Here is a 16921-nt window from a genome sequence, read left to right on the forward strand (position 1 = left end):
GTTACTTGTTTTTTCTCTCTTACAGCCTTCAATATTCTTTCCTTAGTTTCTGAACTTGTTGTTTTAATGATGATATGTCGTGGGGTAGTTCTATTTTGATCTGGTCTGTTTGGTGTGCTGGAGGCCTCTTACATCTGTATGGGAATATTTTTCTCTAGATTTGGGAAATTTTCCGTTATTATTTTGTTGAATATATTATGCATTCCCTTTGCTTGCACCTCTTCTCCTTCTTCGATGCCCATGATTCTCAAGTTTGGTCTTTTGATGGAGTTGGTGAGTTCCTGCATTTTCTTTTCACAGGTCTCGAGTTGTTTAATTAATAGTTCTTCAGTTTTTCCTTTAATTACCATTTCACCTTCGAGTTCTGAGATTCTGTCTTCTGTTTGTCCTATTCTGCTGGATTGGCCTTCCATTTTGTTTTGCAATTCTGTTTCATTCTTTTTTCTGAGGTTTTCCTATCCTGGGTCGTTTCCTCTTTAATGTTGTCTATTTTTGTCCTGAGTTCATTTATCTCTTTATTAATCGTGTTCTCTGTTTCACTTTGTTTATACAGTGCTTCTATGGTTTCCTTTATTTCTTTTGCTTTTTCAAATTCTCTATTTTTGTTGTCTTTGAATTTCTTGAGTGTCTCCTGTACATTTTGGTTGATGATATCCAGTGTCATCTCTGTAAAATTCTCATTGAGTACCTGTAGCATTTCTTCTTTTAGATTATTTTTGTGGGCTTCATTGGGTTCTTTGGCATAGTTTATCTTCATTTTGTTGGAGTCTGGATCTGAGTATCTGTTTTCTTCATTTCCCTCTGGTTCCTGTACTAATTTTTTGCTGTGGGGAAACTGGTTTCCCTGGTTTTTCTGTCTTCCCGTCGTTGCCCTTGGTGTTGTTATTGTCCTTGTATTGTGTGCAATTAAGTATTTTCTGGCTTGTAATAATAGCACTAGTGATATTTAGAATGGAAGGGTGAGAGGGGATGGAAAGCAAAGAAGTTAAAGGAAAAGGGAAAAACAAATAAACAAGTAGAAAAACAAAACAAAACAAACAAAAAAAGTTTCAAAGATATAAACAGGGAAAGACAGTGTACTAATCAAATGTAAGCTGAAAAGGCATTAGAGAGACAGAGAAAGGATTGAAAATAAAAAATAAAAAGAATAAAGACAAGAATAAAAATAAAAAAAATAAGTAAATGAAAGAAAAAAAAAATATAAAAAAATCTCCAAGTTCAAATGCAATGAAGTTTCAGTCTTAATAATTTTGATGTTCATCCCTCAGACTCCAATCCTGGAGATGGTGCCTCAGATGTTGTTCTGTAGTTGTCTCATCAAAGGGGTAAAATAAAATAGAACAAAACAGCACAAAACAAAAAAACCCAAAAAAATCCCACAAAGTGTCCCAAGTTCAAATGCAATACAGTTTCAGTAAGTTTTTCAGCATGTAGGTGTAGTTTGGTTGTTTTCTCATCAAAGGTAGGGAGAGAGAAAAAAAAGAGTCTGGAGACAGTTCTGAGAATGGTATCTGTGGCTGTGTCTTGCCTGCCCGCTGCTGTCAGCCTGCTGTTGCTGGAGGCGTTATTTGTGCAGCTCTCTGGGGTGAGCTTAACACTCACCTGGCCCCTGCAGGCTTTGTTTACTCATTCCTGTGTGCGAGCTGCTGCTACAAGCTCTTCCCTTTCCAAGCACACTGGGGGAGGTGACATTGCACCTGCTTTCTCAGGCCTGCGTGTTTATTTACAGTTCACATGGGAAGTGGGTCTTCCCCCCTCTCCTGTGGAGTTTTCCTCCCACCAGCGCTTTTACAAGCTTTCCTGCTCCTGATTGCTGGGCATGTGCTACTGCTCCTGCCAGCCAGCGTGTTTGTTTACAGCTCACGTGGGAAGTGAGTCTTCCCACCTCTCCTGTGGAGTTTTCCTCCCTCCACCACTCTCACAAGCTTTCCCGCTCCTGGTTTCTGGGTGTGCACTGCCGCTCCCGCCCTCTCCAGCCAGGCCTGGCTTGTTTATTTACAGTTCTGTGAGGGATTTCCCCTCCCCCACTTTGGTACTCAGGGCGCCCCACCCTCTTTGCTATGTGTCTCTATTGTTCTTATTGCTTATTACTCAGTTTCTCTTTTTTTCCCTGGGTGGGCGTCGGTTAGCCCTTTTCTCATGATGGGTATTGTTGAGATAGGGTCTCGTGAAATATTTGCCCAGGACTGGCTTTGAACCGCGATCCTCCTGATTGCTGCCTCCTGAGTAACTAGGATTACATGTCTGAGCCACCAGTGCCCTGCTACTGTCGGGTATTCATAATCATTCAATCTAATTTAGGTTTTCTAGGTATAGAAATGTACCCAGTAATTTGGGGTCAAAGGCCTTTAACAATCTAGGCTGTGATAAAACTGTTACTATTGCTAGAAAGAGGTGGTATAGCCAAATTGCATTGAGTGCTACCTTTACCAGTTATTACTAGTTTTGTAACCATCTTGAAAAGTTATTTAATGTCTATGTGCAAGATGGGGATGATAACAACAATAACTCTCTCACAGTGTTTGTGAAGAAGAAATCAGTCAAACTTATACAAAATACTTAGATTGGGAATGTAGCTCAGTGGTAGAGTGCTTGCCTACAGGATGCCCTGGTTTCAATTCCCAGCACTGAGAAAAAGGAGTAGGAGTAGGGTGAGGGAGAAAATGAGAGAGGAAGAGAGGATGAAAGGTGGGGAGGAGGAAGAGAGAGAGAGAGAGAGAGAGAGAGAGAGAGAGAGAGAGAGAGAGAGAGAGAGCCAATGAGAACTAGAAGCCCTGATGGTGGCAGAGGGTACTTGTTCCATGAACTTTGTTGGATAAGCATGGCTTATAATAGTATTACGACAGATATAAGATTACCCTTTCTGTCCTATCAGCACAAAATAATCGAGTATGATGTCTCTTCTGAACTACAATGTAGGTTATTCCAGGTTGATAGTCTTTTTCCAAACTGATGCAGGCTTCTCGAATTGCTAGTAGTTCATAATATAATACCTAGAGAAGATGCAATACAAAGATTTAATACAATCAGCTGCTCTCATTTACATACTTTAAGTAAGACAATGATTTAGTGTCATGATTTCTTTCCTTTTTTTTTTTTTTGTAGTACTGGGGTTTGAACTCAGAGCCTTGTACTTGCTAAGCAAGCATTCTACTACTTAAGCCACTCTACCAGCCCATGATTTCTTAATTTTATCACTTCATAGCTCAATATACTTCTATATTTTATTTTAACTAGTAGCAGAGGCTTACATATCCATGGTGAACATTTTAAAGTGGAAAATCTACTGAAGCATCAAAATTTGACTTTAGGAACTCTCAACTTCAGGCTTTCAGCTTTAGAACTAGACACCATTATAAACATAGTACTTGCTTTAACCATAGTCTAAAAAGATCCCAGGCAACCAACCTGTCTAAACTGTCCTTCTGAAACACCATCCCGATAAAAGATGATACGAGTAGGTTTGAACCGAGTTGACTTATAAAATTGGATGAGAAGTTCCCGGACCATGGAAGCCAAGTCCTGAATGATCTCCTGTCGGGGTCTCTGAACTCTTACTGTGGCACAGTACCTGCTTGGATGGGCATCCATACTACCTACAACCTAGGTTGGAAAAAGTAAAAAAATAGAAATTAATATAAACTATAGATTTCATTTATATTTCAGTATAATCTTACCATTTACCTCTGTTTACTTTGTGAATAATTAAAAACAGATAATTCCCAGTGAAGAGCAGAATAAAAGACTCAGAACAGGGCTGGTGGAGCGGCTCAAGTGGTAGAGTGCTTGTCTAGCAAGTGTGAGGCCCTGAGTTCAAACCCCAGTACCGCAAAAAAAAAAAAAAAAAAAAAAGACTCAGAACAGGGTAAAAAATAATTTTCTTTTATGTAAGTTGCACTTTACATTTGACAATGAGATTCTAATTGTTGGTAGACCTAAAGATTAGTTAGGAAAGAAAAAAGACAAAAAGACATATGCAAAGAGAAGAGAAAGGAAGTGTGTACAAAAGAGGACCAATTCAAACCAGTGATTTCTTTTCATAGCTATTCTACTTCTGTAACCTATCCCAGAAGCCATAATTCAGCATCATCTTAAACTGTTATGCTACATAACTTTTACTTTTGTCATACTGGGGATTGAACCACATATGTTAGGCAAGTGCTCCACCACTGAGCTGCATTCCTCCCTTCACAAATTTTAAAATCATGCATTTCTCTCTCTTACTGTGAAGTCCTAGCCAGACATCCTGAATCTACAAGCAGTCTTAGTGTGCGATAGTTGTGCTCTGCATCTGGTCTTCAGAAAAGTTAATCTTAGTTTTAAGACTGGCTATCGTAAGTTTTCTCTTTCTGTATCCTGTTTAACATTGCTATGTATTTGGAGCAAAGGAGACCTCAAAACATGAACTTACAACATTATGGTGATTACAGCCTCAACTGGTCACTCTGCCTCTACACTCTCTTTCTCTTAGAGTAGTCTGTACCATGGGCATGCTTCAAAAACAGAACTTCGGCTGGATGTGTGATCTGCACTTGTAGTGCCAGCTACTTGGGGGGCTAAGGTGGGAGGATCACTTGAGCTCAGGAGTTTGAGATCAGGCTAGGCACTACAGGAAGATTCATCTCAAAAAAAAAAAAACAATTTTCTTTACTAATGAAAATAGTTTCAGGATTTTCAAGTGAAAAATTTGGCATTACTATTATTCTGAATATAAGTAAGATTTATCAGAGTTAAAAATTTAAATTTAGGTAAAGATTATAATAATAGATAACATAAGAAAATATTTTTCCAATTTTTCTTTGTTTATATTTTGACTTAGGGTCTTGTTGTATAAACCTTGAGCTCATGATCCTCCTGCCTGAGCCTCCTGAGTGCTAGGATTACACTTGTGTGCCACTGCCCAGATGCAGTTTAATTTCTGAAATTTATCAAGTATTCCTAAAATATGTTGGCATTTTCAAAATGATTCCATTTGTTAAAATCAACTTTTTTTTGCCAGTACTGGGGTTTGAACTAGGGTCTTTGCTCTTGGTAGGCAGGTGCTCAGCCATTTGAGCTACACCCCTAGCCTTTTTGCTTTAGTTATTTTTTGGATAGGGTCTCTTGTTTTTGAGCAGGCAGGCCTGAGACTGCAATACCTGCCTCCTGAGTACCTGGGATTATAGGCATATACCACCATACCTGGCCAAAATTAAGTCATTTTCAATATAAGAAAAATATTGTCAGGCTTTTTGAAGTTTATAAGAAATATTCCAGCAGACACAAAAAAATTATAATTACAAAGGCTTCTTTTTTGGAGGGTTTGAACTCAGGGCCTCACGCTTGCTAGGCAGGTCTACCACTTGACCCATGTTCCCAGTTCCAAGACTATAATTATAGAAGTGAGCAAAGACAGAATAGGCAGGTGTCGAAAGTTGGAGTGACAGTGATAAACAAATAATTCTGGTACAAAGTACTGAATTGGGTGAAAGCAGAACATATTTTATATTGAAAAATGTAATCAACTTAGTTTATATGTGATGCATCTTTCTGTAGCAAAGACAATACTGAAATATATAAACAAGTTCTTTGAACCATAAAGAGTAACTGAAAATACAATTATAGAGAGAACAAATAGACAAATTAAAAGAGCATATAAAGAGATTTGAGTAATAAAACTGACAAATTCAATAGATATATATGGAATTTATACCCTGAAACCAGAATAATCACTCTTTGCAAAAACCCAAAGAACATTTATGAAAGTTGGTTACAAAGAAAATATCATTAAAATTCAAAAAGTTGAAACCAAAATGTTGATATTGGTCTAGACTTCTTTTTCTCTGGCAGTCCTGGAGTTTGAACTCAGGGCCTCGTGCTTGCTAAGCATGTGTTCTACCACTTGAGCCATGCCCTCTATCCTTGGTCTAAACTTTAGATGAGATAAACCCGACTAAGGAAACTCACAGCAGCTATAGAAGGCTTCTTTCCATCACCAGCAGGTGGATGAGTGACATCTGCTCCCAAAAAGATCACTGGTTGCTGGAACACAGAAGGTCTTAAACACAATTTTTAAAAGGGTTAGATAATTCATTTTTTTTTCAGCATCCATTTATCTGTTTCAAGTGATTCAACATAGCTGCAAGCCATTGACAGCACAGAGGAAGTTCTATGAAGACAGCTTTACATACTGTCTGCTTTATCCTCCAGTCAATGAAGTAAAAGCTGTCTCAACAGGTCTCTGAGATATCTTGCTGATAGCAATTTTTTGTCTTAAACAGTGGGGTTGGGGTTGCAAAGGACAAACTGGTTGCTAGTGTTCTTCGTAATAGGATCAGAATAACAAATTTCTTCATATTAACCCACCAATTTTATCAATTTAAAAAAATTACTTATACTTTAAACCTATGTAATCTCTCAAGGAGAAGAATCATTTAAACTTTAGACTCAAAGGGATTACGACAGTGTACTACTTCTTACTCCTTGGCCAAAGAATAAGTTTTAGTAATATATATTAAACAGTCACAAAGTAGCTAGCATTTCCTTTTATTTTAAAATTATATGCTTTTAAATTCAAAAGATCCAAAGGGAAAAATAAAAGAAAAAAATTCAAAGGACTGTTTCTTAGTTCTTGGACTTGTTGATAAAATTATATATCTCATTTATGAATCTCATCTCACATTTAACAAAGATAGGAAGATAGAGGACAGCATAGAAAAACAGTCAAAAGAGCTTTTATGTCAAATACACATGGGTTAATCTTTGTTCTAAGGCTTGTGTTCATGCTAATCAAGATACTTAACTCTTTTGAGCCTTAGTTGCCTCAATTATTAAAAGTGAACCTGTTGTTAAATGTCCAAATCAGGAGGATTCCAAGATGGCGGTTAGAGGTAGGAAGCAGAAAGCGACCCTCCTATAGTGAAATCTTGGAGAGACGCAGGAGACACACTTTGCAGGCATAATCACCGAGAAAAGGCATAACTTTGACCCCTCCACATCTCCAGCCGGTGCAGAGAATCTCCACCTCACGTTAAACGGAGAAACGAGGAGGGCCCCCGGGGCCACCAGTGGCCGGTGCCCATACGGCTTGGGAAGACGCGGACCAGCTTACTGTCGATTAGTACACTAACACTCCCTGTTTATACCTTTGAAACTCTCTTGTCTGATACCTTGTTCTGCTTTCTCCCTCTTGTCTGTATATTTGTTTTCCCTTTTTCTTTAACTTCTTGCTTTCCATCTCAGCTCACTCTTCCATTCTAAATATTACCATTGTTATTATTACAAGCTAGAAAATACTTAATTACACACAGTACAGGGACAGTAACAACACCAAGGACAATGACGGGAAGACAGAAAAAAACAGGGAAACCAGTTTCCCCACAGCAAAAAATTAGTACAAGAACCAGAGGGGAATGAAGAGAACAGAAACTCAGATCCAGACTCCAACCAAATGAAGATAAACTATGCCAAAGGACCCAATGAAGCCCACAAGAATAATTTAAAAGAAGACATACTACAAGTACTCAATGAGAATTTTATAGAGATGATACTGGATAGGGTCAACCAAAATGTACAGGAGACACTCAAGAAATTCCAAGACAATAAAAATAAAGAATTTGAAAAAGCAAAAGAAGAAATAAAGGAAACACAGAAGCACTGTATAAACACCAAAGTGAAAGAGAGAACACAATGAATAAATGGATAAATGAACTCAGGACAAAAATAGACAACAATAAAGAAGAAAACTGCCAGGATATGCAAAACCTCAGAAAAAAGAATGAAACAGAACTGCAAAACAAAACAGAAGGCCAATCCAGCAGAATAGAACAAACAGAAGACAGAAATCTCAGAACTTGAAGATGAAATGGTAATTAAAGGAAAAACCGAAGAACTATCAATTAAACAACTCAAGACCTGTGAAAAGAAAATGCAAGAACTCACTGACTCCATCAAAAGACCAAACTTGAGAATCATGGGCATCGAAGAAGGAGAAGAGGTGCAAGCAAAGGGAATGCGTAATATATTCAACAAAATAATAACGGAAAATTTGCCATATCTAGAGAAAGATATTCCCATACAAATGCAAGAGGCCTCCAGGACACCAAACAGACCAGATCAAAATAGAACTACTCCACGACATATCATCGTTAAAACAACAAGCTCAGAAACTAAGGAAAGAATATTGAAGGCTGTAAGAGAGAAAAAACAAGTAACATACAAAGGTAAACCCATCAAAATCACAGCAGACTTCTCAACAGAAACATTAAAAGCAAGAAGAGCGTGGGGTGAGATCTTCCGGGCACTGAATGAAAATAACTTCAACCCCAGGATACTCTACCCAGCAAAGCTATCATTCAAAATAGATGGAGCAATAAAAGTCTTCCATGATAAGCAGAAACTAAAACAATATGTGACCACAAAGCCACCATTACAAAAGATTCTTCAAGGGATCCTGCACACAGAAAGTGACACCCAACTTAACCATGAAAGGACAGGCAGCACCAAAATACAGGAAAAGAAAAAGCAAGACAGTAGAGAGTAACCTCAACTTAGGTACACACACAATCAAACCTTCAAACAACTAAGACAACAAAATGGCAGGAATCACCACATACCTATCAGTACTAACGCTTAATGTTAATGGACTTAATTCACCCATCAAAAGACACCGTTTGACAAAATGGATTAAAAAAGAAGATCCAACAATTTGTTGCTTACAGGAGACCCATCTCACCGACAGAAATAAGCATAGGCTTAGGATGAAAGGCTGGAAGAAGATTTACCAAGCCAATGGCCCCCGAAAACAAGCAGGAGTAGCAATACTTATCTCTGACAAAGTAGACTTCAAACCTACATTGATCAAACGAGATAAAGAAGGACATTCCATACTAATAAAAGGGGAAATAGACCAAAAGGAAATAATAATCATCAATCTGTATGCACCCAATGTCAACGCACCCAATTTCATCAAACATACCCTGAAAGCCCTAAAAGCATATATAAACGCCAACACAGTGGTTGTGGGAGACTTTAACACTCCATTATCATCAATAGATAGGTCATCCAAACAAAAACTCAATAAAGAAATCCTAGATCTAAAATATGCAATAGATCAAGTGGACCTAGTTGATGTCTACAGAACATTTCATCCAACTTCTACACAATATACATTCTTCTCAGCAGCCAATGGAACCTTCTCCAAAATAGATCATATCCTAGGGCACAAAGCAAGCTTCAGCAAATATAAGAAAATAGAAATAATACCGTGCATACTATCTGACCACAATGCAGTAAAAGTAGAACTCAACAACAAAAGTAAAGACAAAAAACATGCAAACAGCTGGAAACTAAATAACTCATTACTTAATGAAGAGTGGATCATTGATGCAATAAAAGAGGAAATTAAAAAGTTCCTGGAAGTCAATGAAAATGAAAACACAACCTACCGGAACCTATGGGACACAGCTAAGGCAGTCTTGAGAGGAAAGTTTATAGCCATGAGTGCATATATTAAAAAGACTGAAAGATCCCAAATCAATGACATAATGATACATCTCAAACTCCTAGAAAAACAAGAATAAGCAAATCCCAAAACAAATAGAAGGAGAGAAATAATAAAAATAAGAGCTGAAATCAACGAAATAGAAACCAAAAAAACCATACAAAGAATTAATGAAACAAAAAGTTGGTTCTTTGAAAAAATAAACAAGATCGATAGACCCCTGGCAAACCTGACTAAAATGAGGAGAGAAAAAACCCAAATTAGTAGAATTAGGAATGCAAAAGGGGAGATAACAACAAACACCATGGAAGTCCAGGAAATCATCAGAGACTACTTTGAGAACCTATATTCAAATAAATTTGAAAATCTAAAAGAAATGGACAGATTTCTAGATACATATGATCATCCAAAACTGAACCAAGAGGAAATTAATCACCTGAACAGACCTATAACACAAAATGAAATTGAAGCAGCAATCAAGAGTCTCCCCAAAAAGAAAAGTCCAGGACCTGATGGATTCTCTGCTGAATTCTATCAGACCTTTAAAGAAGAACTGATACCAACCCTCCTTAAACTGTTCCACGAAATAGAAAGGGAAGGAAAACTGCCTAACACATTTTATGAAGCCAGTATTACACTTATCCCAAAACCAGGCAAAGACACCTCCAAAAAGGAGAACTATAGGCCAATCTCCTTAATGAACATTGATGCAAAAATCCTCAACAAAATAATGGCAAACCGAATTCAGCAACACATCAAAAAGATTATTCACCACGACCAAGTAGGCTTCATCCCAGGGATGCAGGGGTGGGTCAACATACGAAAGTCAATAAACGTAATAAACCACATTAACAGAAGCAAAGACAAAAACCACTTGATCATCTCAATAGATGCAGAAAAAGCCTTTGATAAGATCCAACATCATTTCATGATAAAAGCTCTAAGAAAACTAGGAATAGAAGGAAAGTTCCTCAACATTATAAAAGCTATATATGACAAACCTACAGCCAGCATTATACTTAACGGAGAAAAATTAAAACCATTCCCTCTAAAATCAGGAACCAGACAAGGATGCCCACTATCTCCACTCCTATTCAACATAGTACTGGAATTCCTAGCCAGAGCAATTAGGCAAGAAGAAGGAATAAAAGGAATACAAATAGGTAAAGAAACTGTCAAAATATCCCTATTTGCAGACGACATGATCCTATACCTTAAAGACCCAAAAAACTCTACTCAGAAGCTTCTAGACATCATCAATAGCTATAGCAAGGTAGCAGGATATAAAATCAACATAGAAAAATCATTAGCATTTCTATACACTAATAATGAGCAAACGGAAAAAGAATGTATGAAAACAATTCCATTTACAATAGCCTCAAACAAAACCAAATACCTAGGTGTAAACCTAACAAAAGAGGTGAAAGACCTCTACAAGGAAAACTATACACTTCTGAAGAAAGAGATTGAGGAAGACTATAGAAAGTGGAGAGATCTCCCATGCTCATGGATTGGTAGAATCAACATAGTAAAAATGTCGATACTCCCCAAAGTAATCTATATGTTTAATGCAATTCCCATCAAAATTCCAATGACATTCATTAAAGAGATTGAAAAATCTACTGTTAAATTTATATGGAAACACAGAGGCCACGAATAGCCAAGGCAATACTCAAGTCAAAAGAACAATGCAGGAGGCATCACAATACCTGACTTCAAACTATATTACAAAGCAATAACAATAAAAACAGCATGGTACTGGCACAAAAACAGACATGAAGACCAGTGGAACAGAATAGAGGACCCAGATATGAAGCCACACAACTATAAGCAACTTATCTTTGACAAAGGAGCTAAAAATATACGATGGAGAAATAGCAGCCTCTTCAACAAAAACTGCTGGGAAAACTGGTTAGCAGTCTGCAAAAAACTGAAACTAGATCCATGTATATCACCCTATACCAAGATTAACTCAAAATGGATCAAGGATCTTAATATCAGACCCCAAACTCTAAATTTGATACAGGAAAGAGTAGGAAATACTCTGGAGTTAGTAGGTATAGGTAAGAACTTTCTCAATGAAACCCCAGCAGCACAGCAACTAAGAGATAGCATAGATAAATGGGACCTCATAAAACTAAAAAGCTTCTGTTCATCAAAAGAAATGGTCTCTAAACTGAAGAGAACACCCACAGAGTGGGAGAAAATATTTGCCAACTATACATCAGACAAAGGACTGATAACCAGAATATACAGGGAACTTAAAAAACTAAATTCTCCCAAAACTAATGAACCAATAAAGAAATGGGCACGTGAACGAAACAGAACTTTCTCAAAAGAAGAAATTCAAATGGCCAGAAAACACATGAAAAAATGCTCACCATCTCTAGCAATAAAGGAAATGCAAATTAAAACCACACTAAGATTCCACCTCACCCCTGTTAGAATAGCCATCATCAGCAACACCACCAACAACAGGTGTTGGCGAGGATGCGGGGAAAAAGGAACCATCTTACACTGTTGGTGGCAATGTAGACTAGTACAACCACTCTGGAAAAAAATTTGGAGGCTACTTAAAAAGCTGGACATCGATCTACCATTTGATCCAGCAATACCACTCTTGGGGATATACCCAAAAGACTGTTACTCCAGAGGCACCTGCACATCCATGTTTATTGCGGCACTATTCACAATAGCCAAGTTATGGAAACAGCCAAGATGCCCCAGCACTGACGAATGGATTAAGAAAATGCGGTATCTATACACAATGGAATTTTATGCAGCCATGAAGAAGAACGAAATGTTATCATTTGCTGGTAAATGGATGGAATTGGAGAACATCATTCTGAGTGAGGTTAGCCTGGCCCAAAAGACCAAAAATCGTATGTTCTCCCTCATATGTGGACATTAGATCAAGGGCAAACACAAAAAGGGGATTGGACTATGAGCACATGATAAAAGCGAGAGCACACAAGGGAGGGGTGAGGATAGGTAAGACACCTAAAAAACTAGCTAGCATTTGTTGCCCTTAACGCAGAGAAACTAAAGCAGATACCTTAAAGCAACTGAGGCCAATAGGAAAAGGGGAACAGGTACTAGAGAAAAGGTTAGATCAAAAAGAATTAACCTAGAAGGTAACACCCACGCACAGGAAATCAATGTGAGTCAATGCCCTGTATAGCTATCCTTATCTCAACCAGCAAAAACCCTTGTTCCTTCCTATTATTGCTTATACTCTCTCTACAACAAAATTAGAAATAAGGGCAAAATAGTTTCTGCTGGGTATTGAGGGGGGGAGAGGGAGGGGGCGGAGTGGGTGGTAAGGGAGGGGGTGGGGGCAGGGGGGAGAAATGAACCAAGCCTTGTATGGACATATGAATAATAAAAGAAAAATGAAAAAAAAAAGTCCAAATCATAGCCTTTCCCCCAGCGATCTTTATAATCAGCTACTTCCTGTTTCTAGGTTATGATGCTCTAAAGAGGGTGGTCAAACAGTAACTGTTGTGTTTCTCTGACTGCAGTAAGGGTTGATGTGGTTTACTTAATTGACTAGCCACATGCTCCCCCAACCCCTGTTTTCCTCCCTCATATTCTAAGTAATCAGCCTCATGAAACCAGGTTGATGACTATCAAATAAAGAGTTAGAAAGAAGTTCGTTCTTGGTACTGTCTGGCTAGGCAAGACCAAATAAAAAGGGAGGGCATTTACAAGAGTGTATCTTAACCTTGCCAATCTAAACTATTTTTATTTTTTTTGTCAAAATTTCCACATATCCCATGGCAAGAATCACTGAGGTTGTCTTTAACACAAATCTTATAGTAGTTAGATATCATATGTAGAAAAATGAAGATATGAAAAATAATGAATATTTTCCCAAGTGATTAGCTTACCTTTGATGAGGTACAAGAATATTATTGATTCCTCCAAGTTTGACATTTATCTTTAGGCACAAGTTTGAGAGAGTTTGAGGAGATGTTTTTATTACATTCTTGACTTGCACACACTGTGTAGCCATACCCAAAAGTGTATCTCCTACACGTTTCACCTCCGCTATGGAATAAATGCAAATGCCCCTCGTCAGAAAAAAGACCTGAAAATAAATTCACTTACAGAAAATAAAACTACTATGTATTCCCCTTGAAATACATCAATGTTTTATAGGACACTCAAAATTACACCAATACTAAAATAAAGCTATTAAAATTTAAAGTACATTGTCTTGAAAGTTAGCTTAAGTATTTAGTGATAATTTTCCTAATTGTTTTCTTTTTTTTTTGTATAAAAACACAGTATTTTCATTATTGAGGGAAATAAAGACATGGCACCTCAAACATGAAGGATTGTTGAGCTGAAGACAATTAAGATGCAGTTGAACTCTCTGCCTTCCTTCTCTGTTTGATATAAAAACAAGACAGAGATTTACAAAGACAAATTGTCTTTCTATCCTCCCCTACTTTTTTGGCCTAAAGATAGGATGTGAACTTTCCTTTACAACCCATCTAAGCTCAGAGATAGTGCCAGGAGTCTGTGAGAACTTTATTCCATAAGTGTTTTCCATATACTTACCTCCCTCCAATTTCCCCCTTCTGCAACCCTAGGACTGCTTTCCTCTTTTTTGTTTGATTTGGCCACATCTCTAAAATTTATTGTTCTTTATTAGATATACTACATAAACCAGACTCCTAAACCACTGCCTTGAGCTACTTTTCTCCTGTGTGATGTGCACTGCACATATTAACAAACTTAGTTGGGTTTTACCTGTTAATCTGTCTTTTGTTACAGTAGTTTCTCCCAACTATGATCTTAAGAGGTTGAGGAAAAAATCACTTACCCTTCCTTCATCATCATAAAAATAGTATAATCACAATAACTAAAAAAAATAGAGAAAAATATACACAATCTTTTGCTATAATTTTATTACACTATTTTACAGGAATTTTCTCATTTATATTATCTTAATACACTTATAATCATAACACACTTACAGCTTTCAATCCTATTTTCCAACCTTTAGTTTAAAAGAGGCAACTGGGCACAGGGGGCTCACACCAGTAATCCTAGCTAATTGAGAGGCTGAGATCAGGAGGAATGAGGTTCAAGACCAGCCCAAGGATATAATTCATGAGACCCCCATCCCAAGATAACCAGAGCAAAATGGACTGGAGGTGTGGCTCAAGAAGTAAAAAGCCTGTTTTTGCAAGTGCAAATGCCCTGAGTTCAAAGCCCAGTCCCACCTTAAAAAAACAAAACAAAACATGAAGCTAGATGCTAATGGATTATTCCTGTAGTCCTAGCTACTTGGAAGGCTGACAGAGAAAATCATGGCTCAAGGCCAGCCAGGGCAAAAAATTCACTTGATCCCCATCTTAACTAATAGCTGGGTGAGTGCCTGTCATCTCTTGCTACACAGGAGGCTAAGATCAAGAGGATCAAGGTTCCAAGCTAGCCCAGGTAAAAAAGTTTGCAAGACCCCATCTCAATGGAAAAAAACTGGGGCTTAGCATGGTGATACAAGCCCAACATTCCAGTCATAGAGGGCAGTGCAAAACAGGAAGACTGCAGTTCAGGCTGACCTAGGCAAAAAGGGAGACCCTATCACTAAAATAAATAACCACAGCAAAAAGGGCTGGAGGTGTGGCTCAAGTAGTTAGAGCACTTGTCTGGCAAACGTGAAGCCCTGAGTTCAAACCCTGTACCACTAACAGCACACACACAAAAAAGAAACCCACAAAAAAAAGGAAAACATTTTAAAATTGAGAACATGCATCTGCTTTACAAGTTGTCATTTTTACTTAATTATAGTATGTTCTCAATTGTAATATAGAGACTGTTCCTAACAGTAGCAACTATTCTGTTTTCAAATGCCACAATATATGTAACCAGTCATACAGTGGTGGATTTTTAGGTCGTTTTAGTTTTCATTGTTTCAAACAATACTATGAATAATACCTTTATCTTTTTGTTTCATTGTTTATGTTAATAATAAATTTCTGGGGCCAGAAGGTGTATGTGAGTGTGCAGAAAATATTTTTATAGATACTGACAGACTACCTTCTAAGAGGATTCATTTATTCATCAAAATTTTAGTGAGGACCTAATATATAAATACTACTATTATGAAAAGCTCTGTATAATGAGTCAAGATTGTTCCTGCCTCTACAGAGCTTACAGTCTAGTTAGATAAAAGGCATTAATTAAATAACTGCTCAAATTTAACAATACAACTGTGAAGGCAACATCAAGGAAAGTTACAAGATGCTACTTAAGACAAAAAAAGAAAGAATTTGATTTTGTCAGAGAAGTGAGGAAAAGCTTTCTCACTAAAGGAAAGAACTAAAGTTCAAATGAAAAATGTGCATTTACTTGGTGAATGGTAGACAGTGGGATAAGAAAAACAACACAGGTGAGAAGGAAGAAGACACTGAGTCCCTATGGGGATTTGAAAATTATAATGAAAGAATTGCTCACAATGTAGTCAGGATATCACTATCCAAGCAGGACTTATGAAGATTTCAGCTGCTTTCTGGAGTGTGCACTTCGGTCACCCTCACCTTTTGATTACAGGCATCTGGAGTGACCTAAACAACCACTGCAGTGTGTCCAGAGACTGAGACACGTATCAAGAGGTTATGAGACTAGGGAGGATTACAGGTGTGAGCTTGCCTAAATATTTTTAACAGTTTGCAAATATCACAGGTATTATAAAAATTTTGTGCATAGTTTTTTTATAGTATAAATTCTTTTCTTTAAAAAGGATCTCAGAATTAGAAATAATGACCCACAGACTAAAAACACATTTGTACTTTAAATGGGGAAAAAATATATTTTGGTGGCACTGGGTTTGAACTCAGGGCTTCACACTTGCTAGACAGGCACTCTACCAGGTAGAGCCACTCCATCAGCCATTTTTTGTGTTGGATATTTTCAAGATTAGGTTTGCCAGGCTGGCCTCAAACCACCATACTCCTGATCTCTGCCTCCAGAGTAGCTAGGATTTACAGGTGTGAGCCACCTATGCTCAGCCGATATTTTCAGTTTATACTGCCATACTCAGAGCAGTAGGCAGTATAATATTTAAATATGTTTTCTAACTTGGTAGCACAGAAATTTTCTTTTATCGGCTTGTACTTTTAAGTATTGTTAAAAAAACCTATTTTCTCATGTATTTACTTGTTTTGCTCTTCTTGAGAAATTATGGTTTATATTATTTTTTCATTTTAAAGGAAATTAAATTTGTTGAATTGTGAACCAATCTGTATAAATATTTTATAATAAGCTAGTATTTATTGCTTTAGTTTGCTGCAAATATTTGTGCATCCTATTGGTTTTAACTTTAGAACATTTTTGACATACAAAAAATTTAAATTGTGTAATAGTTTTCCCCTTTGTGATTGTGTGTGTGTGTGTGTGTGTGTGTGTGTGGTGCTGGTGCATGCCAGA

General features: G+C 37.4%; 1 protein-coding gene across 8 annotated transcripts in view; it reads right to left on the reverse strand.

Moving 5' to 3' along the window:
* The window catches only part of Ago3 (argonaute RISC catalytic component 3), a 141871-nt gene that overhangs the window by 22703 nt on the left and 102247 nt on the right, over nucleotides 1-16921 (reverse strand). For all 8 annotated transcript variants that reach the window (XM_074080587.1, XM_074080585.1, XM_074080586.1 and 5 more), the window contains 4 exons: nucleotides 13372-13531; nucleotides 5947-6037; nucleotides 3409-3603; nucleotides 2859-2993 (listed from right to left, as the gene is read on the reverse strand). In XM_074080587.1, the coding sequence (XP_073936688.1) occupies nucleotides 2859-2993; nucleotides 3409-3603; nucleotides 5947-6037; nucleotides 13372-13531 (581 nt within the window). The remainder of the gene's footprint in view (nucleotides 1-2858; nucleotides 2994-3408; nucleotides 3604-5946; nucleotides 6038-13371; nucleotides 13532-16921) is intronic.

The sequence above is a fragment of the Castor canadensis genome, chromosome 7 (assembly GCF_047511655.1).
Source record: "Castor canadensis chromosome 7, mCasCan1.hap1v2, whole genome shotgun sequence".
In the NCBI taxonomy this organism is placed as follows: Eukaryota; Metazoa; Chordata; class Mammalia; order Rodentia; family Castoridae; genus Castor; species Castor canadensis.